The sequence below is a fragment of the Aythya fuligula genome, chromosome 1, assembly GCF_009819795.1.
Source record: "Aythya fuligula isolate bAytFul2 chromosome 1, bAytFul2.pri, whole genome shotgun sequence".
NCBI lineage: Eukaryota > Metazoa > Chordata > Aves > Anseriformes > Anatidae > Aythya > Aythya fuligula.
Genome location: NC_045559.1, coordinates 44,792,325 through 44,814,583, shown reverse-complemented (window position 1 = coordinate 44,814,583; position 22,259 = coordinate 44,792,325). Strand labels below are relative to the sequence as shown.

The 22,259-nt window shown below is 37.9% G+C and overlaps 1 protein-coding gene across 7 annotated transcripts in view; it reads left to right on the top strand.

Annotated features, from left to right (window-relative positions):
- The first annotated feature begins 2,695 nt into the window (after positions 1–2,695).
- The window catches only part of CNOT4 (CCR4-NOT transcription complex subunit 4), a 40,221-nt gene continuing 20,657 nt past the window's right edge, over positions 2,696–22,259 (top strand). For 2 of the 7 annotated variants that reach the window (XM_032203337.1, XM_032203302.1), the window contains exons 1-7: positions 2,696–2,937; positions 10,360–10,557; positions 13,167–13,253; positions 13,764–13,865; positions 15,121–15,246; positions 18,242–18,375; positions 21,383–21,538. In XM_032203337.1, the coding sequence (XP_032059228.1) occupies positions 2,764–2,937; positions 10,360–10,557; positions 13,167–13,253; positions 13,764–13,865; positions 15,121–15,246; positions 18,242–18,375; positions 21,383–21,538 (977 nt within the window). In that variant the 5' untranslated portion in view covers positions 2,696–2,763. The remainder of the gene's footprint in view (positions 2,938–10,359; positions 10,558–13,166; positions 13,254–13,763; positions 13,866–15,120; positions 15,247–18,241; positions 18,376–21,382; positions 21,539–22,259) is intronic. The other 5 variants (XM_032203353.1, XM_032203329.1, XM_032203345.1 and 2 more) reach the window with 3 other exon arrangements.

The window sequence follows — 22,259 nt, the reverse complement described above, 5'->3', positions numbered from 1 at the left end:
TGAGCAAAATCTGTGCGGTTTATTGCATGCTTTGGTTTTAATGTCACTTCTGTGTTGTAATGGTTTTGCTGCTATGCAGATGTGAGAAGTTTGTTATAATAAATGTAACTTGCATACAGGCAATGCAAAAGGTATAAAGGTTGCTGTAGAAATGTGTGTTAAGTTATATGCATAACAAGCAATTAAACAGTGTGCTGTGGCCTTTTAACAATCCCTCTGACCCTTCAACGATGCAAAGGGGTTTTATAAACAGGACAGCTCCTGGGCAAACTAATCCTTTCCTCCTTTCAGGCTGGATTCTGTTCTGTCTAAACACTGGTAAGGACCCATAATGTGCTTTTGAGGTGGTCAGAGTGATTGTTATATACCACCAAAGAAATCATGGATAATTAAATAAAACCTATGTTATTGTAGGAGTCTAACATTTTGATTTCAATCACTGTGAAGGTCAGAAAGAGGACAGTGTTGTTGCTAGTGCATGCCACGTGAGGAAAATAATGCTTACTGCATCTAAAATCTGTTCCTCCATCCTTACTTTGTGAGCATTTAATGGGACTTAAAGCTGTTTTTCTTAGGATAGTGCTATGTGTTCACCAGAATTGTATGTTGTACCTCGAGGCAGCATGTGCTATGAGAACAGTGTAAAGTGCAGTTATCTAGGCTGCTGGTATCAGCTGGTGAACACACCTGGTTGCAATACAACTGTTCTGTGTGAGGCTATATGCTCTTTCTGCCCTGCTGTGTGTTTGGTGCTCTGGTTGCGCGGGTGTATACTGCTTCTCCTTGGGGCTCTCTCCTGGCCACCTGCAGAAGAATTTTTGTGGGGAACAGGGACAAGCTTTGCACGCTAATGCTGAACTGATCCTGTCCTGTAAAGTGAGAGGTCCCAACTTTAACTGGAACTTCATGGGCTTTACAAGATAGACTTTATGCAAGGAAGTGTGGTTTAGAGTCAGAAGATCATAAACAGAAGTGTTTTTTTGTGGTTGTGAGTACTGAACCAAAGATACGTAAGGCTAGGACTCCAGTGTACGGAAATCTGTGAGCCAAGGGATTGGTCTCAAAACACACATTCCCAAGGATAGGAGTAAATGTCACTCTCCGAGTAGGTGGATGTGAGAATTTCTCTGGACTTGCTCCTAAAAGCCTGGAGAGAAATTGGATAGTGCATGATCTAATATTTTTGGAAAGTAATGAAATGGAAAACTTGCTGGGAAAGTAGAGGAGACTTCAAATTGTGTGTGGTTAAATCCTAAATACGTCTGCATAATAGCATGCAAGAAGGGGAAGCTAGAGAGTAGTGCTTGACTTTCAGAAACTTCCTACTTGGTCTGCTCAGCATGACACTTGGTGGTAACTTCTTGGTAAAATTGTGACTGAGCGAAGCATTAGTGCAGGAAGCTCAGGAATACGCAGAGGAAACGTCTGTTTGGGGAAAGGTGTAACTGAAAAACACTTGGATTTTTAAAGTGTATTTTTGAGCTTTCCTATTTGTAAAAAGTTGGTGTATGTTGAAGATCATGACCAGAATCAGTAGCTGGATGGTCATACTTATTTCTCAATGCTTGGGGTAAGGAGGGCTGTATCTGTAGGTGTAACTGGCATATCAGTCACGCTTTTCGGGGGGGTCTAGTTGTGTGGTTTTATCTCCAAAAGAAGTACAGAACTAAAGTGAAGTAATAAAATTAGGTGCCTTATACACGTGTGTTTCCTGCAGCAGGTAAAGATGACTTGCTGAGACTAGGTACCACTTAAAAAATCCACACTTTTAGTTCATGAAAGAGGGGGAAAAACACAGAACTGATTGAATATCTCAGGGAGGACTATGTCCATTTTGAGTGTGACAACAACTTGTTTGTTCTTCATTCTTAAACTAACAGAATGGAAGCATACTCAAATGATTGAGCTTAAGAAATGAGTTAAAGTAGTGACTTTTGAAGAAAAACATGCATTTTGGTTCTTTTTCAAAATACTGATCCAGAAATATTGTACTGTCTGCTTCCCTGGTTAAAACTAGGGTGGTATTTTTGAGCATGTGTATATATTTGGACTTCAGTGTGAATGAGGTGCTGATGAAAAGCATAAATGAATTTACAGAAGTTGTTTGTGTGCAGAAAGTTGTATACCTTATAAACCTTGGCAAACACTATTTAAAAATTAAGGTTTGGTCTCTGTACCAAAGAAATGGGATGAACAATGAAATGAACCACTCTGTGTAAGAAGCTTTCATTGTTTCTGTTCGATAATTCTGTAACCCCACTGAAAAGTCTGAATGGATGACCTAAATGTTGTTCCAAATCCCTGAGTGGAGGAATAAATTGGTCTTGAACATGAAGTCCTGAGTTGAATTTGTAGAAGACTTGAAGCAAGCAGTCACTAAAAGGAACTGGCAGAACTTAAGCATACATCATACAATCTAAGTATTTCCTTGTGACCATACAGCTTGAAATACAGGCTAGTAAGTTGTCAAAGAAGTGCTCCCAGGTAGGGAGGCACGTCACCAATGGCATCTTTCGTGTTACTTGTGTGGCTCGTGAGTGGGCAGACAGACTCAAGTTATTAGCAGGTAGTTTTTGTTTTTGTAGATAACTTGTGTGGGGAGGAGGCAAATGGTGGAGAATAGAAATATTAAGAGGTGCAAAATGAAGGTTGTCAAAAATACTAATTGCTTCTTGTGTTTTTTTTTCTTGCAGATTTTCAAGTGCTGACCTTCTTTATCTATTAAGTTATTATAAACTTTTGCTGCTCTGCGAACATATAAAGATGTCTCGCAGCCCTGATGCTAAGGAAGACCCTGTGGAATGCCCCCTTTGCATGGAGCCTCTGGAGATTGATGACATCAACTTCTTCCCTTGCACCTGTGGCTACCAAATCTGCCGTTTCTGTTGGCATCGTATCCGCACTGATGAGAATGGACTTTGTCCTGCTTGCAGAAAGGTAAATATCCTGGAACAGCGGCTTGCCTTGCACATGTCACAAGGCTCTTGCGTTGTGTTGGTACCAAAGACATCCTTCGGGGAAACATTCCTCTAGTAATGGCATAGCTCAAGGGTGAGGTGTTGGATCTTTCAGATTGTCTGCATACGTATCGAAGCCATTATGCAACTGCTAGTCTTGGTTTATTAAATTCAGAACTGGATTAATAGGGGAAGCTGTGGATCAGAACCAAGGCATGCTGATGCTGGGAGAACTGCCAAAAGTAAAAAGTCCAGTGATTTGGGGTGCTCATGCATTGCCAGAGTCTTTTCAGGAAGGACAGTGAGGGTTTGCTGAGGGCCCAAGGTTCAGCTAAAGTAGCTGAGCTGTCTGAGGCAAGCTTATAAATCACCTGCTTGTTTTGTGGCACTGGAGCTCTTAATCCATTTTTCTGGACGCTAAACATGTAAAAGTTTTTGGAAAATATATCTAATGGTGTTAAATTTTAAAGTTTTTCAAAATCTAGGCTAAGTCTACTTGTCTAGTATTCTGGTCTTGTTGCCAAATGCTTAAAGGTAGTATGTTGAGAGTCACACTTAATTTCTCCCTATCTCTTGATACCTGGCTGGTACTGTGGTTGACCACAAATACAAACTTCAACTTCACTAAGTTGCCCACTTTTCCGTCGAATTATTTTCCTTCTCCTTAGTGTTTTACTTAACCTTATTACTTCCTTATCATCGATGTTTAATATAAAATTCTTTCTTGATATCTTCTCTTTAATTCTAACAATATTCCTTGATTGTAACTTTCTTGCCTGGCCTTCCTCTTTGTCTAATCGCAGCTACTTATGTCAGCTCTTTCTCCTGTTACTTAATTGTGATCGTATCCTCAGTTTATGCCTTTGGCTTCCTGTCTCATGTTACAGCTCCCTTCTCAGACCCTGAGTAATCTTACTTGAGTTCACTATCTTCATTCACTGCCACAGCTTTCTATAAGCACTTCCAGTCATTTTCTTGTTGTTCTTTTGGGCTTTGGCTACACTAGAGCTCTCTCTACTAACCTGTGTCTGGATGCCACTGCAAGCTTGAAGGCTATCCCACAGCAACATACATTTGTTAACAAATAGCACAAATTTGCTGCAGTATTTGAGCTGTATAATCTACAAGGAAGATCTACCTGTCATCGGCCAAATTGGTCTCCACAAACGATACCTGCTGTAGATGACACATGCTGTTATAGTAGTTCTCATAGTACAAGCAAATTTCTACTCTGCTGGTACAAACATGAGATTTCTGGAATTTCCTTGTTTGTGTAAGTTCCTTCGTGTACCTGGATTTATTATGCTGCTCTTTGCCAACAACTGTTTCAGTCATCTCTGATCATTTATTATTGGAAGTTGGTGGAATATATTGGAAAAATCACAGAATCAGCATGGTATTCACTTCCTCTGGGTATCTGTGGATTCTCTGACATACGGATACAGCCACAGCTGAACTATGATGTGGAATAATTTGGCACGTGTTTGGATATGCAAATATTTTGCGGAGTTGGATACAATTTGCTCAGAAAAACTGTTCTGGGAGAAAAGCTGGAATGAGCACTACCTTCAGAAGGAAGCACACCACCAACTATTCCAGGAGAGCAAGGATTCTTCTTTCACAGTCGATGAGGATTATATTCTTGATACTTTCATTTGTGGATTGCAAGATGTTCTTAAGTAGAGCTGCTGCTATTTCACTGGATTGTAGAAGGTCTACGTAGAGGGGGCTGAGGAGTACACTCCTTGTGGCACAAAGATATTGTGGTACGAAGACCCCACTGAGATCCTGGGAATAAACCATTTTGAGCTACCCCATTGATGGCAGCATCAAAGAAGTCTGAAGAAACCACCTTTTGAAGTGTGGAGTGTCTTCTGAACCAGGTATGTGACTTTGAGTGCAGTATGTTAAAATATTTCCTGTCTGTGTGTAGTAAGGTTTCTGGGGAAAAGATCTAAGTAGTATTCTAATTCATGTCAACTATGGTGTGCATCAGCTGTGATCACTTAATATGCTGAGGTGCAGAAAATAGCAAAGCAGTAAAATTCTGGCAAATACGTTTATTGTAGGAAAGTTTATAGTAGGTACTATGCTCTCAACAGGCACATCTTGTTTATAATGCATATGCTAATGCAGGATTCCTACTGCAAAATGGAATGTGAATATATGTATATGAAAGCAAGGACTCATATTAAAGCATATGAGTATGTCATGCACAATTACTTAATAGAAAACTGCTCTTGGTGCCAAGGGTGGTAAGTGCAATTAAGGTTCTCCGATGGTTTGCTCCTGTATGAAGAAGAGCAGTGAAGTTTCTTATCTGGGGATTTTGGCTGAAAGATTTGGGGAAGACTTTTGAAATGAGTCCATCATAAAATAATAGCTATTCTCTTGAGTGCTGTCTGCTGTACATTTGATAGGCCTTGATTGTGCCTTGTATATGTACTGTTATTTTCCTAAGCATCTCTAACTTGCTTCTAACTGAAAAGATGTTACCTTGCATTATTCTCTACCAAGGAGAAACTATTTCTATGTACTTGAACTGATACATAGCTTAACATATGCATGTGCAGACTATGCTCATGTGGCAGCAGTCACTTGGGTTAGCATGCCTGAAATTTTCTCCTGTTAGTAATGGTAGTAGCCACACATTTGCTTCGCATTGTGAGAGTGAAGGAGTAGAGCGACGCAAACTTGAATGTTGGATGGAAACTGGTATTTGTTAGTCTAAACATATTAAAGGCATTGTAAGCTTTATGTGGCTTTTGAAATGCTCACATATTGGTTTTGCTTATTTCATTAATGACAAAAAGTGGTTCCTTAAACAGAGCTGACCTGTTCAAGTTACCGATTCCATTCAGAATTGTAGGTCTAGTCAATTGTAAGATGCTAAGCAAGCGTTCCTATTCTTTCCAGTCAATTGGTTTCTTAACTGTGAGTGAAATAGTCACTAACTAGTCAAATTAAAATGAAAATATGCTGTTCTCAAAAGAGATTTCTGCAGCCAAAAGCAGGTTTACAGGTCAGCAGACTCACTGGTTTCACTTGTAAAGCCAGGGATTTTTTTGTGGTGATTTTTTCTTTAATATATTCAGTGGCATAGGTACTATTTTTGTATGAATAATGTCTATTATTTTAGTCATAGTGCTTTAATAGAGCATAGCACTCAGACCTTAATGTCAGTTGTTAACATTTTTAAATCTCCCAAATGGGATGGCTTCAAAAAAAACCCAAACACTTAACAACAAAAAAATAATGCTTAATTCCTTCACTTCAATCTCAAATGCTCTGCCCTTCACCAAATAGTATAGTTTGATATTCTGCTGTTCTTGTAGCATGGCTTTGTATTTTCTCCATTTCCTTGACTTAGTAAGCCTTTTTCCTACTACATTGTATTGAAGATAAAATAGTGAACTTATGACCGAAAAACTAAAATGTTTTAAGCATGTTCATGTTTTTCTCCTACTCCTGTCTGTAGGAGCAGTCTTCAGATGTCGGTTGTTTCCTTCTGTGCTTTTAATCCCATAACTAAATAGTTTAGTGCAACAATTTGTTTTTAGAAACTGCTAATTCTTATTGTAATAAGTATAATGTATATTATGCATAAACCTTATTGACTTTCTCTGTATTTCTCATTTCAGAGCCTATTTGGTAGCAAGGAAACAACTGGGAAATGTTTGTACATCCATTGTGTGGAAGGAATGTGACCCCATCTGGGAATGACAAAAGCAAAGTGCTTGATTAAATCCCAGCTCAGCTCTCAACAATTGGGAAAATGTGGGGAAAAAGTCTGAAAGAAAACAAAAGTTAAATTACAAGACAAGCTTAGTCAGGAAGACTAAGAATTCATCAAGGGCCATCTCTGATAAAAGGCATGAGACTACAGAAGAGACATTTGAACTTTTTCTTGTAGGACTACCAGCAACTCACAGTTAGTGTAAACAAAGTCTGGTCACTTTCCATGTTGGCAGATCGTGTTCAGGTGGCTTCCATGGGTTTTGCTGAAGAGGATTTGTATAACTGAAGTGGAGAGTATCAGCTAAGTTTAGACAGCAGATCTGTGATGTCAACATCTCTTAATGTCTTGTATCTGAAGATACATAAACACTGATAACATTTGATGTAGCTACTTTGCTTGGATCTCAAATCCTCTGCTAGCTAAGGAGATGGTCACAGTAAGCAACTACCATCTTTGCCTCTTGGCCACTGGGAACAGCTAGCCCCCTGTTTTCCACCATACAAAACAGAATTAGATACGTGCTTGGCCAAGGTGTCTTTTTTTTTTTTTAAAAAGAAAAGTCACGGCTAATAGCATGTCCACTTCTGCGGCTGCAAGACCGGTGGTCTTCTCTTTGTTTTCTAGGGTTGGACGGAGTAAACTGCAAGTGAAATGATACTTCGAGATGCATTGATAGCCAATCCACCTTGCTTGGTTTTCACAGTCATTTTCCGCTATCCTTTGATACTTATATTCTGTCCATAGTTGAACTGTCACCTGAGTACATGAACTTGTGGGAAGCAGTCACTCTGAGGATGAAGTCATTTATTGACCTATTCTATTTGTAAAATGGCTTTGTCCTTATTTGACACAGGATTTTTCCTGTCCTTATTTTGAATGAGAGTTTTAAGACTCAAATTTTCTTAGCACTGACAGCATTTGAGAAGATCATTCTATGCATATTTGCTTCCCTCCTTAAATGTACAGTATCCCTTAATCTCTCATCATGCTACACATTAAGTATAGATAGGAGTATCTTCTATCACATCTTAACTGGGTTTCTGATTCAGTTTTGGGACTCAGAGGTGCATAGATTCATTTACAAGTCGTGAAAGTCATGATGCCCAACTATCCATATTCCGTAGAACCATTAAATATGGCATAGGAGCGATAAGCATACATATGTAACATTTTGTGTATAATACAGCACTACAGTACCTAGTGAGAACTTCTGATTGTGTTGCTCAAGCGATTAGTGTTATCCATGGTAGCAAAGAAATGATGAAAATCCTCAATCAGGTGGTCTTGTACTACCTGCTGAGAAGACATCTTTGTTCCCTGATTCTTGAAGTTACTGCTGTTTAGTGCCTCCTGGTAGTTCTCCTGCTCTTCTGTACAAATAGGGAGCAGTGTTTTTTACTGTGGACAAGTAAATATTCTGCTCAGGTTTATGCTTGAGCTATCCAGTATGATTGCAGACTTGTGTTCAGGACTTCTCTGTACAGCAGTTTGCTAGTGGAAGGAACATGTTTCTCATTTGATAATACACTTTTAATGTAGCTATTCTTGGCAAGAAAGAAGCTGATCAACTTTGGCACTGCTTGCTGTAGTTTTCTCGGGTCTTTAGGGGCCTCACTGAACCTCCTGAAGACCATGAATTTTTCATTTCTTTCATAGTACCAGAGAGCAACACACTTGAATGCCTTGCCTTGCATAGGATGAAATCTGGAGAAGTTCAGTCAGTGAAAGGCTGGTTTGTGGGGATCATACCACATTGCTTGGTGTAGGGCATGCTATTTTAGTTTTGGAGCCAAATCTACCCTGTACTAGTGCATTTATTTTCTTCCCATTTTTACCTGAGCTCAGGTTGACCATCATAACTGAATTAGCTCTCTTTGTCAAGCAATGTGGAATTAATTATGTGTCTCTGAAGACCTTCTTGTATACATGTGTTGAAGCTCAAGATAATCAGCAGCTATAGCTCATCTCAAATGACCTTACTAACGTGGATCCTTGTTCTTCAAATTATTGTTAAATGTTCATTAAGTGAAATCTGTATGAAGTATTGAGTGTTACTTGTGCATGACAACTTTCTGAGGAACAGTATAGTCCTAACTTGTTCTGAAAGGGCAACGTGAGTCCTTAGTGTGTTTTCATGCCAAGGTCTTAAGTGTGTACCTCTGGCTAACACTAGGTATCTTGCAAGTTTAAATTGCTTTGTGATACTAAAAGCAGGTTCCAAGGAACTTAGTGCATAACCTTGATACAGTCTGATGAAGTTGACCACTATTTTCAGAAGATGTCGCAAGTATAGCGTAATGATGCTGGGCTGAACTTAAACTGTAAAATGTTTTGTTTTGTTTGGAGATACACTCAGACCATCGGGTCTTAGAACTAGTCAGTGGCTCATTCAGTAGCATCACACAAGTATGGGGAATACATGCTTTTAAACTAACCCTTATTTTCATCTGCTGTAGGCTTTCTCGGGTTGTTTAGTATGACGTTTTGTTATTCTCCTGTTAACAGAGACAGAGGACAGTCAGGGAAAATTTAAGTACGTTTTTGTTGAACATTGCCTGTACTACCATAACAAAAAGGTTTCAATGAACTTGGTGTAACATATTGGTGAGCTTAAGTTCATTACCTCAAGTCTTCACCTTAGCGCATATATCCTGTATTCTTGTTTTTAATTCATCTTCAATGCTTAGGAAAAATTCTTGTTTTTTATATACCTTCTTCTGTGCTTAGCATTGCTGTGTACATGAAATATGAAATTTAACTTTTCAGTCTAAAAAACATGAGATGGGTAAGGAATATGGAAGTACTTTGAGAAGCAATGTGGGACAGAAAACATTTCACTGTTGTCTGCAAGATGGGGCTAAAATAGTGCCTTTATACCACTAGGCACATAACCTGCACAAATAAAGCAGTGTTCCTGTGCCACAGACATTTTTCTTCCTGTTAGTTACTTTTGAGATCAAAATCTATAGTTGTCTGTTTCAGGAGTTATCTGTAGATGTATCTTTAGAGTTATCTATAGATAATTTAGAGGTTAAAATGTACCTTTGTGCAGGGAAGACAACCTCAAGTTTCAAACTGACACACAAGCGTGGCAAGAACACTATTAAATCAGTATGCAGTTAGCTGTGCTGAAACCTGTCTCATTGCTAGGAGAAGTTAACTGTGTAAAGACTGAGGCATGTAATGGTGTTACTGTAAATCTCAGTCACTGAAGTTACAATTTTGTTTAGATTTCTTATCTCCTAGTCTTCATGTTTGTTAATACATTTAAATATTCAAATCAGTATCAGACAAATATAATGCAAATATACAGGGCACTCTGTGTCACCCTACTTACTATGCCATGTTAGTGAAATCTTAACAGGATGTCTTGGCTGTCATGTTGCAGCTGCTTCTAGTGTTACTAGACTGAATAGGCAGCTCAGTTAGAATGCAGTTCTTGCTTACGTCAGTATTATACCCATAAATTGGAGAATTCTATGGAAATTTGCAAGATGTTCCCTATTCTCTAAAGGTCTCAGTGTGCTACTTTTACGATATGGCTGGCCATAACAATTAGAACAGTATAACAGGAGAAATATATTCATGTGTTAAAATGTCTGGATTAGTGATTTTCAAATGTTTGTTATATGTGTTGTTCTTAATTATATTTGTTATATCTAGCCATACCCAGAAGATCCAGCAGTGTACAAACCACTCTCCCAGGAAGAGCTGCAAAGGATAAAAAACGAAAAGAAACAGAAACAAAATGAGAGGAAACAGAAGATATCAGAGAATCGCAAACATTTGGCCAGTGTACGGGTTGTACAGAAGAACCTTGTCTTCGTGGTAGGGTTATCTCAGCGCCTAGCAGATCCAGAGGTGAGCACTTCACACTTGCAGATCTTGCTCTTAACTTACTGTCAGGAAACCACTGGAACATCCTTGTGCCTACCCTTGTCTGTCTGTAGTGGGTACTAAATGAAGCAGCTTTCAAAAGGTTCTGTGATACTGATGCTTTTCTTAAGAAAACTACTGAGCTTCCTACTCCAAAATAGTTGTTTTTGAGAGTATGGATGCTTTATTTTTAAGGAAATTGTTCTATGTATTCATTAAAGAGCTTGATGTTGAGCTTAAAAGGAGTTTAACACTTTTAGTTACTTGCTTTCCTATGCTAGATCTGCTGGCACAACACAGCTGTGTCAGCACAGCACTGCCTATTCTAAAATGGGAGCCAATTCAGACTATAAAGAACAAATATTTGTAGCACAAATCTGTAAGGACAGAAGACAAAAGTCAACAGCTGAAGTATACCTAGGAAGGAGCACAAGAGTAATGTCACTTGAAGAAAAAATTAGTAAGAGAAGGACCCAGGAAAGAGTTGGCTTACTACTCTATCATTACAAAGAAGCTTTTCATTTGGGGGAACTGTTTTAAACTGGCTTAAAAACCAGCATTTTTAATAATGCTTTATTCACTTCCATCATCCATCAACTGCAGATGGCTAATGGAATTAGTGCTAATGAGTAAGAGTACCTTGAATTAGAATGTGGAAGGAATGTACCACAAGATAAATAGATGTCTTCAAAAGTACTGTGCCAAGTTAAATTCACCTGATTGGACTAAACTGTCTGGAGAAACCTCAGATATAAGTGACTGTTTCTGAGGATTTGCTGAGACTGGGCCACATTCTGGTAGGCTGGAAAAGAACAAATGTAAAACACTGTTTTTAGTGGAGGGAAGTAGGATAGGAAGCAAAGAGAAAATCAGTTAAACTGATACATTCTTGTCAAAATTGTAGTGTTTTAGGTTATAGCAGCAAGTTAACTGCAATAACACAAAGCCAGGCCAGCACTGACAGTTGCTTGCAATTTGTTACTAAAAAATGTATTAAGTTGATTTGACCAGAGTGGATTTATAAAAGGAAATAATATACACAACTATTTTTTTAACCTCAGATAGTTTCATACTGGCTTTTTCACTTAATAAGTGGGAGGGTTGTATTAGGTTTTGTGGTGGTCAGTATTTTCACAGATATACCAAAGAATAACAGGTGTTTACTGAACACTGCGTATAATACCCGGATGTCTTGATTTCACAGAAACCTAGCCCGAAAGAGAGATATGAGAGAAATTACTAAAAAAAAAAAAAAAGTTTCAATATATTCAACCTTAGTTGAATATAACAGGCAAAAAAACTTGTGTACAAATAAAGATTTGGAAGGGGAGACTGGCGGCTATTTAATGTTTCTGAAAATAGATCTGTGGATCGTAATGGAGTGTACAGGTGGATCTACTTCTGTTGACATGCTCTTGTGAAAATGTGACAGCCATGCTGCCATACATTATCAGGTGTGCCATCTGTAAAACACTTGAAGAAATCCTTCCCCTTAGGACTACCAGTCTCCTCTGGAATGGTGCCCAAAGGTGGCCTTTCAGGAGCAATGTAAATCAGCTGAAGAACAGTCAGAAGAGACCAGTGAGAGTTTCTAGTTGAATGTACGATGTGCTCTGTACTACTTCAGGGCTTCAGTGTGATTAATACTGCTTGATCTTGAAGATGTTGATGCTTCCTGAAGAAGGGAGACAAGGTGGTTAGGTGAAGTTCTTGGATCAGTACAGTTTAACTGTATTATAAGATAAATCTGAAGATGTAGTTGGGGAAACAAATGGTCCTTTCTTCCTCTCAGCTTATGTAGGCTCAGTCTGAGTAGTCACTTCTTCCCATCACAGGGAAAGAAAAAGAAAGGCTTTTGGTAGCAGTCTCTCAGATATTGCCAATTCCATTGGCACACAGGTAACCATTATTCAACAAAGTTACTTAGTATGCTAAAGATGTTTCTGCTTTGCATAGAATCCCCAAATAGTTATTACTTAACTGATGCAGCAAAAGGCAGGGCAGGATTTTTTCCTTCTGGTGTGTAATATTCAGTCATGTTTCAGTGCAATGTTGTTTCTGCAACATCTTTTCTTGCCCCATGTGAAGTGTCATAGTGTTTTCCTATACAGAGCCTTAAGTTTTTTTTGAAAGATGTAGACTCTCTCAAGTTAGTTAATTTTACTCTGCTTCTCTTGGTGTGGAACAAGTGAGTCAGAATTCATCTTTTTTTCTTTTTCTGGCAATTAATACATCTGAATGCAAGTTTTAAGGTGGCTATTTTAAAATCGCAATTCATGTGATTCTGAATTTTTCCTATTTCATGATGAATGGGATATATATTGCCAGAGCTGGGTTTGGGTAATTTGGATACCAAAAATAAAAATAAAACACCAGGTTGAATATCCTTCATTTAAATTCTTGAGTGCAGTGGCAAAGCACTTTGTCTTGCAAGTAACTGCATTTCTCACTGGAAAAGAAATCTACATCTGTTTGTCTTATTTGTAGGAAAGATGTGGGTTTTATTAATTACAGACACAAATAAGTACAATCCCATACAAATTGCAGTTAACTTTCCAATATACCTCTCTAACTTTCTTTTTTTCTTTTTGTAGGTTTTGAAACGACCAGAATATTTTGGGAAGTTTGGTAAAATACATAAAGTTGTCATTAATAACAGCACATCATATGCAGGCTCACAGGTAAGGCTGTAGAAGCTCTTGTGACTTCGATTCCTACAGAGAAAATACATGTTTGTCCTGTGAATCCACGGAACTATTCTTGTTTAAGCAGTAGGTTAAAGTACTACAAAGAAAATATATAATATTGCAAAACCAAAATTATTGTACTAGCTGAGGCATTGTCCAAACAGTTTCAAAGTTCACTTGGAAGATGCAGAGCAAGTAGAAAGATGAAAAATCGGTAGACAGGATGAGAATCTTCAAAGCAGCAGAAACATGGCATTTTTTCACTATTCTGCATTTCATGGACAAAACACCAGTAATTATTTTCAGAACCTTAAGCAGTATTTTGATGCATTTGTTCTTTTCCTTATTCTTCATGCATCAAATCTAAATTCTCATGAGTTGTTTTTGTCTACTTTCAAAAACATCTGGCCTTGAATATACCAATTTCTGAAGTGAGCTACTATAAAAGCAACTTTAATGCTCAGGTCTGTCTGGAAAAAAAAAAATGGCATGTTTTCTTTCTAGGGTCCAAGTGCCAGTGCATATGTAACCTACATCCGGTCAGAAGATGCTCTCAGAGCCATACAGTGCGTCAATAATGTGGTGGTAGACGGCAGAACACTCAAGGTGGTAATGCTTTTACATTTTTATATATGTGCTAGGATACTGATATCAGTGCATACTGTAAAATTTTATTTGTATAGATGAGCTTATGTTCCTGAATAAAAATATCCAGTTTAGTGGGCTACTGATTCTTGTATCTATTTTCTTACCATTAATCACAGCATAGAAGTTTAGTGAGCTTCCAACATGTGATGCTTGAGGGTTGGCAGGTAGATTCAGAGCAGAAGTTTGAGACAGATGTACCACTTCTCCTTTGTCACTGTGGCTTTTTTTGGTAAAACTTAAAAAGATTGTCTGAAAACCTGTTTATTTTCTTCTACAGAGCATTTCTGTAGTCCAAATACATGAAGTAATATTAGAGAGGAGCGTACCTCTGCAGTAGTCTTTGTGATAGTGTTTGAGCTTTTCCTTTCTCATCCTCAAAATTTCTATCAAGTTAATGTCCTTTTTCCAAAATGTTCTTGTAGTAGTAAACCTGCCTTTATCTCAAGCATTCTGTTTCCATTCAAAAGGGGGTGGGGTGTCTTGGGAGGAAAGAATATCCCAAAAGTCAAGCCTAGGTTTACTATATAAGCCTAAAGCTTACTGTGTCATGAAATCTACACTTGTCTGACTTCACTCGCTTTTTAGTTTTTTGTTTTGTTTTTAAATATGCTTCACTTCATTGATTAGACTTGTTTGTTTTTCTCCTAACAGACTTGTACTTCATTTGCTCTATAATGCATGTAAAATCAATGGGATGTGATGGTCTGTGCTCAGCCATCTTAAAATTCGTGCTGTGATGTCATACGATTTTAAGTATTTTTTTTTTTAAAGCCTCTCAAAAGCTCTGTAAGAAATATTTCTTTTTTTTCTTGGTGTCTATATAAACATAGGGGCAACAGAAAATTGGTTAATATTCATTTCCTGACCCTGTTACAGAATATTAACCAGTTGAATGTAATACAGACTTATAACTACTTTATTCGTTATTTGCATTCATAATCATAAGGAGCCAAATATTTACTGAGGCTCTTATTTTGGTGTTTGTTTAGATTAGGTGAAAATAGAAGTACGTTCTAATTATCTAATGCTTAAGCATATGGATTTCTTACAGATAAACTTTAGTCCATCTTTATCAAAAATGCATTATGATAGAACTCCAAATCTTGATGGAATATTTTTTTGTAAATATAACAGTTTTTTCTCCTTCTATTGTAAATAGAAGCCTTACCATCTGGTACTTAATTTAGCTAACGAATCTTTTCTTTTTCTTCAGGCATCATTAGGTACAACAAAATACTGCAGTTATTTTCTAAAAAATATGCAGTGTCCAAAACCAGACTGTATGTATCTACATGAGCTGGGAGATGAAGCAGCCAGTTTCACAAAAGAAGAAATGCAGGTAAATAATGATTGTGAAACACATGAAATAAGGCATATATGTATTTTCTTGTGTATAATTTAGTCCTTTATTTATATAATGCAGTCTTTTGCAGAATGTTATTGCACAATTGATTTTTGAGTTAGAAAAGGTGCTTAGGTACTTCACTAGTTAGAACTTCACCAGTTAGGTATTGAAAGCGAGCAGTTAGCTAAATTTTTAGTCCTGCATTGCCTTGAAACGGTCTAAATGTTGCTAAGACAAAAACACAAACTCTTAATCAAGAATTCATGTAAGCTTGAGTTAACTACTTGCCTTTTCTTCATACCAGTATGAGGTAATGTTATTTTAGATCTCTGTAAAAGAGGTCAAGGCTTTCTGGTAGGTTTTGTGTATGTGGTCAGTTATCATGGCTTAAGTATCGTATTGTGACTCAACCGTGCTATCTGAATTCTGATACATCTTTTAGCTTGTGAAGGGTATAGAAAACATTTGAAAATATAATATTGAAGGTAACTATAATAGCCCATAAATAATGATGAAGTTTTTGTATGGCAGTTTTAACAGCAAAATAATTATCTGGAGTAGGGAAGCAAGTAAATGCCTTAATTCCTCTATAGTGGTGCATTATGAAGTCTTTAGAATTTGTCCCTCTACACAAGGTATGATAAGGCTTTTAAACTCAACCTTAAGGATGTAACACGGATGCAAGGCAGGCAGTTTTTGCGTGTGGTCTCACCATGGAGGGAGGTGGTCCACACCATCAGTGCTAGCACGAATGTTGTACGAGCAGATTTTATTTCATGTGCTGGTCTGATTTGAGGCAGGGAAAGAAGAATGTCTGTCTAAGCATTTTTTTCACAAAGTAGAAGTTACTTTTGAGAATTTCTGTTATTTTTCTGAAATTAAAGAAAATACCGTGCTGGTTTAGATGAGTAGTCCCTGTAGTTTATATATTGTTTCTGATGATGAGTTTAAGTAAAATAAATAAATAAAATAAATCAAGGAGACCCTGCAAACCAGGCTACTTCTGTATTCTACCCTACTACTACTTCCTACTACTTCCCTGTATATCTGCCACCACTTACATGTCAATAGACAGGAGCATACCCTCAGAAATGTATAGGCTTTCTAGTTTCTTAGGGTTGTCAGTCATTAATTTAGTTAAACGATTTTGAACCTACTGGATCTCTACTTGATGTAGACATCAAGTCTACAGCCTTTTGTGGCAGCAAGTCCCAGAATTTCACCATTGTCTAAAGCACTTCCTTTTGCTTGTGTTAAACTGATTACTATTTAGTTTTGTCAAGTGTCCCCTAGCTGTAGCATTGCAGTTCTTGCTAAAAGCATAACCGTTATGTTAGTTATTGCTTTTATGGTGTTGTAGAACTTGATTTTTACCTTTCTCAGCCTTCTACCCAAATTGCAGATTTTCTGGTGGTTTAAACTTCTGTAAATCAGTTTCTCCCTTTCTGTGATAACTTCTGTTGTCCTTCTCTGTACCTCTGTGCCCTTCTTAGGACGCAGAGACCAGACACATCATATTCATGATGCAGGGGCAGCAAAGCTTAATATAGTAGTCATCAATGATAATCCCTTTAAGTGCCCTCCCTAATAATGCTCAGCACATTTTAGGGTTTGGTTGTCAGTGCGTAACAAGCTAGTGGTTTCAGAGATATGTTGGCAATGACTTGAGTATCTCTTTCCTCAGTTCTAACAGCCAGTTCAGAGGTCAATAGGGTGTCAGTATAGGTTAACTTTATATAGTACAGATGTTAAAAGGTTAACTTTCCCTAGGTGTGTTACCTGACCTGTTTCTGTGGTGAAGCTTCTTTGCTAGCTTTTTGCATGTTTGCTGGGGGCTGTGGGTTTCCTTTGGAGTTCGTTATCAGCATGGTAGTTTACCGCCCAAAAGAGATTGGTATCATCAGCAAAGAATTTGCTGTTCACTCCTTTGTCATCCTGACTGATGACATTACATAAAACTGATGCCAGTCATCAGTTCTCATTGCTTGCTTCTGCATCCAGTTATCAGTCTTACCTTTCGTCTTTCTTTCTTTGAACTGTGTAAGAACTGTTTCTTTATCCCAGGGCAAATTTGTAAATAACCTTTTGGAGTGAAATCTTAAAGGATTATTTGAAAATCTCATGGTTTCTCTGTATTGGTGCTTATTGACACCATCATGAAACTCCGTATCAGTGAAGTAGGATTACCCTTTATAGATGACTAATCTATAGTCATGTTGACTCATTGTCAACAGACTGGTCATCCATGTACTTGTATCTTTCTTCATTACTTTTTTTTAAGGTGGAATTTGTCATCTGACGAGGGATGGAGGTTGAACTCAGCAGCCTGTTCACAGGATCTCCTGTACACCCCTTTTTGTAGAAGTCAGTTATATTGACAGTCTGTCAGTCCTCTGGTGCAGCTGCCAGTTAAAGGTGATAGGCTTACATACCTTGGTCAGCAATTTGTTTTTGCACATGATCTTTGCTACTTAGGTGAATGTTCCTTTCTTGTTCCTTGTTAGACTACTTAATTTTTATTTCATTTCATATTGCTTTCTTGGCAATCATTGAAAAGTGCGTTGCATTTTTAGTGCATGATCCAGCTGAGCTTGAAGTAATGAAAAGCCAAGGAAGCTGGAGATTCAGTGAATTTACATGTACATTCCTTCTCATTAAATGGATATTGTCTGTCCGGTGTCATGGATATTTTGATTCTCTATTAAAAAATGTCAATGGATAAACTTCTAGGTTCCACAGTTGTTAACAGAGTTCAGTGTTGTGACAAACTGAAAAGAACTGGTACAACTCCAGGAAGTCTCTAAAGGTGAAGTTGGGAATTTAGATGAGACAGGTTGGAGATTCTGGTCTTTGCTTCTGCATTAATGTGTTAGGAGTTTGTCAGGAGTTGACCTCTTAAGCTGGTACAGATCAATTACTAAAATTCGGGATTATTTACAAACGTATTAAAACTAGTGTCCACTTATTGTGAGTCTCTCTTTCCTTGTAGGCGGGTAAGCACCAAGAATATGAACAGAAACTACTGCAAGAATTATACAAATTAAACCCCAACTTTCTTCAGTTATCTACGGGTACAGTTGACAAGAACAAGAACAAAGTGACAGCACTGCAGAGGTACGATGCGTAAGTACTGATGCTGGACTACCTGGCAATGCTTTCTTTCCAATTATTCCACAGAAAACATGCTTGTTCCTATTACTTCCCTTAAGTTGCCCACTCTTTTTGTGTGTTATGGGAAAAACTCGAATATTGTTTATTCCTGTGAAGTTAGAGGTATTCACACTGCTTTGCTCTAATACTGAGTCTTACTTGGTTTAAAAAAATATCTGCTATGTGAATTTTGGATCACTTGTGTTCTTAAAGAAGAACTTTGATTTAATATTTGCACAAGTACATATGGTAATGATTCTTAAAGAACAGACATTAACTTTTTGGGATGGAGATGAATGAAGTCTACTCACAATTGAGTATAAGACACCTTATTGCCTTGATGCATGTTTCTTATTGTGCCTTCATATCATGACTTGGAGTGCAGTTCTTGTATTTGGTGTAAAGACCTTGGAAACTGAGATGGAAATGATCGCTTTCTTTGACTAAGAATTCACAAGATGTGAATAAAAGACTCCTTGCCTTCACCTAGTAAACTTCAATTTATTTTCACTGTTTTAATTGTGGATAGCACTATTGTTTGTTATAATAATATTCTGTTGAAGTAGTTTCTTTTCAGTAAGTTATGAAAAGATTTCTGCCCATATGAGTACAATCATACAAACATGAATGAAAGCCTAAGGTTATCAGTCCTCATGTAAGTTACCTACTCGGATCTTGTATTTAAGATACATAAAAACTGTTAGTAAATTCCTTCATTTTTTCTATAGTAGTCTCATTATTAATTATGAATTGGAGCTTGGCCAGTCTGTGGTTTAGCACTAAGGCCAGTCTAATGTTTTAGCACTTGTGGAAAAAATGGCATGTTCCTCTAAAGGCAAGAAGTAGTCAGTCTGGAGCTGATTTCTCTTATCACCTCAGCACCATCATTACAATGCAATCTGTTCTTTGCTGACGGCTGGGCACCATCTTGTGGGTTGTAGCGTGCATTTCTTCTTACCACTAGGATTTTTGAAATGTTTCTATGAGTCCTGTCTCATCAGTACAAAGTGTAGCTTGTGAGCTGGTGAATGTTTCATTCTCCTTCACAACTTCCTACCCAGTTAGGTTCTTGTTTTTCCTGATTCGTTGATGTGATATTAGGTCTGGCAGTTTGTCAGAGGCTCTGACAACTCTGTGGTCATTCTATCGTTTGGTGCAAGATTTGTTTCACTTTAGAACAGAGCAGTAGCTGGGTTCTAAATAGTAAACGTTTAATTACAAATACCCAGTAGTAAGGAAGTTTCTTCAGTGCTGCATAACTGATTTTTCACAACTGTGATCTAACTTGAAAGGTCCTACTGGCAGAACTTTTTTCTTGCTGCAGAAGGCAAATGTTAAAATTCTCCAGTGCAACTTTGTGTACATGGGTGTTCATCTTTTGCTGTGTCACCTAACAGTAACAACAACTGCGTTTTACTGGAGTCCACATTCAAAACCTCTTTTTTCTACTGTCTCTTTCCTGAAGAACCAAAATGAAGGCTTTGCTATGCTGGAAGTAGAAAAACTTGTTAGGCACCTGCTGGTCTGCTTGAGGGACAGGACTTTAGGTGCATACAGCTTTGAACTTCTAAGTAAAAAATAAATAAAGCAACTGTACAGGTTTTCTTTACCTTTCATTTTGGGTATAAAACTCATTTTAACTGACATTTCAAAATTAATTTTAGTATAGAAGTGACTTTATGTTGCAGTGGACGTAAGTGTATTTTAAATCTGTTAATGGATTAAAAGTCTTGTTACTTGGCTCCCTCTTGCAAGGGGGAGAATCACAGTTGATAACAGGATATGTCTTCATTGCTCACTATCTGATCGACTCATCTCTAGTTCAAATGTGTACAAAGCGAGGATGAGATCTGTAAATCAGTCAGGGTTTTCATCTCTCTGCCTGTAGTGTAGTATGTGAGAATAACAAATCTTACGATACTAACTGATATTTGAGGGTAGCTAGTAATATCATTTTTTTCTGGAGTATAAAACAGCTATGGGAGCTTCCACATTTTGACTTAATATGTAGAGAACATGTTGGATCATGTAGTAATAATGAAAGGGGCAGCAAGAGTAACATGTATTTAAAAAAAAAAAAAAAAACAACTCTTGAAAGCTTAGTCCTTAAGAATACAGCGCTTGGACAATAGCACCCAAACACTAAAAGTAGCATCCTAACTGAAGCAAATGAAAGGCTGAATGCAATAGAAAGAGCTAGAGAAATTGAAGACACATCTTTTGTATCAAGTTTTGAGCTTATAGTGTTATTGGATGGTAATGTTATTTGAATGCATTTGGTTGCAGATATTTCAGCTCACTTCAGTTTGTATAAAACATAACTATTTTCAGTGATAACTTTGGCTTCAAGTCTTCTTTTGAACTTTTTTCCAGATGGAATGTTGTCTCTGAAATGAAATAAAATCTTTTAAAAGGGATGTAATTACGGCTTAAAACTGGAAACGAAATGAGCAGTAACTTGAATGAACAATGCATTCATCTGACTGGTCTCATGGTCTGCTAATAACACCATGGACTCTTATGCAGAAATAAAACAGCCTCATCAGGGCCAGGCTTGTTAGGTCCTGGAATATAGACATTTTTTTTTAAGTGTAAATCATTAGCTAAACCACCTTTAAAAATACCTAGGGGATAAAGCCAGTAATTCTAAATGAGGTGTGTGTAGGCCTAGATACTTGAAGCTGTCAGTGGATTTTTTTTTTTCCCCCCGAGCGGACATGTTTGGACTTCAGCATTGGCATTGCAGCTCAATCTATTCAGTGAAGAAAATGGAGAGCTCTGCCCAGTTTTTCTCCTCTCCCTACCTCCCAATTCTTTTTTTGAAATCATCGCCACTTAAAATCTGAGAAACACTATCCAGATAAATCTATTCTTTTGGATTGTCTGGCACAAGGATTCATTTTCTCAGTGCTTACAATTTTTAAAACACTTTCTTCATAACTTGAACTCTTCTTTTTTTTTTACTCTTGCCTTTTTCCAGACCGAACAGTAATAACAAAGATGCCTGGCCATCATTACAGAGTTCAAGTAAATCAGCCAACGGCTTAACAATGGAACACAGGAAAACGCCTCCTATATTAGAAAATGGCACAGACCCAGAACACATGACTCCAGATGGTGCAGACTCAGATTTCGGGTAATTGTGCTGCCTTTTATACTTCAGATAGCGTACTTTCTCTCTCACTGACTGGTGTGGAGGGAATGATTGTCCAGTCTCTCTGGTTGGAGAGTTGGATTGAAATCCTGATCAGGTCACAGAAAGCCAAGCTTAGCCCAGCCCATGTCAAAATGACTGGTTGACAGGCTGCAGGAGAACCCTAACTTTAAAGCAGTGATGGTACAGGTAGGGGCCAAGGGGAACTGCATAATCAGGCATCAGCAGGTTGTATTAGCTGCCTGCAAAGGGCCATGGTCCCAGCCAATGCCAAGCCATTTGTTTCTGTAAAAAAGCTTCCACGCAAGTAACGTGCCAGTGGCTATATATCAGGAGACATCACTTGGAAGAGCTTCAAGAGAAGGAACCTGAGTGTTAGGGCTGAGTATCTGTCATCTCTTCACTGTGGTGTGTTCCAAAAACACAACTGCAGAGGTAAGGGTTCCCTGATTATTGCTCAGCAATAGGAATTGAACACAGCAGATTCAATTCCTCTTCTTTGTGCAGAGGATGTAATTCATCTACTTGCAATAACTTCTTTATTGTTAGCCAATCTTATTTTCTTCTTTTGGTAACTCCCTTGAATAGAACTGCTGTTTTCTGCACGAGCGTTACCTGCATTTACTTACAGCAGTCTGCAGTCACGCTGTTACTGTTTTTGTTGGACCACCTTGCATCATACTGGTTTGGGCCCATTCAGAGG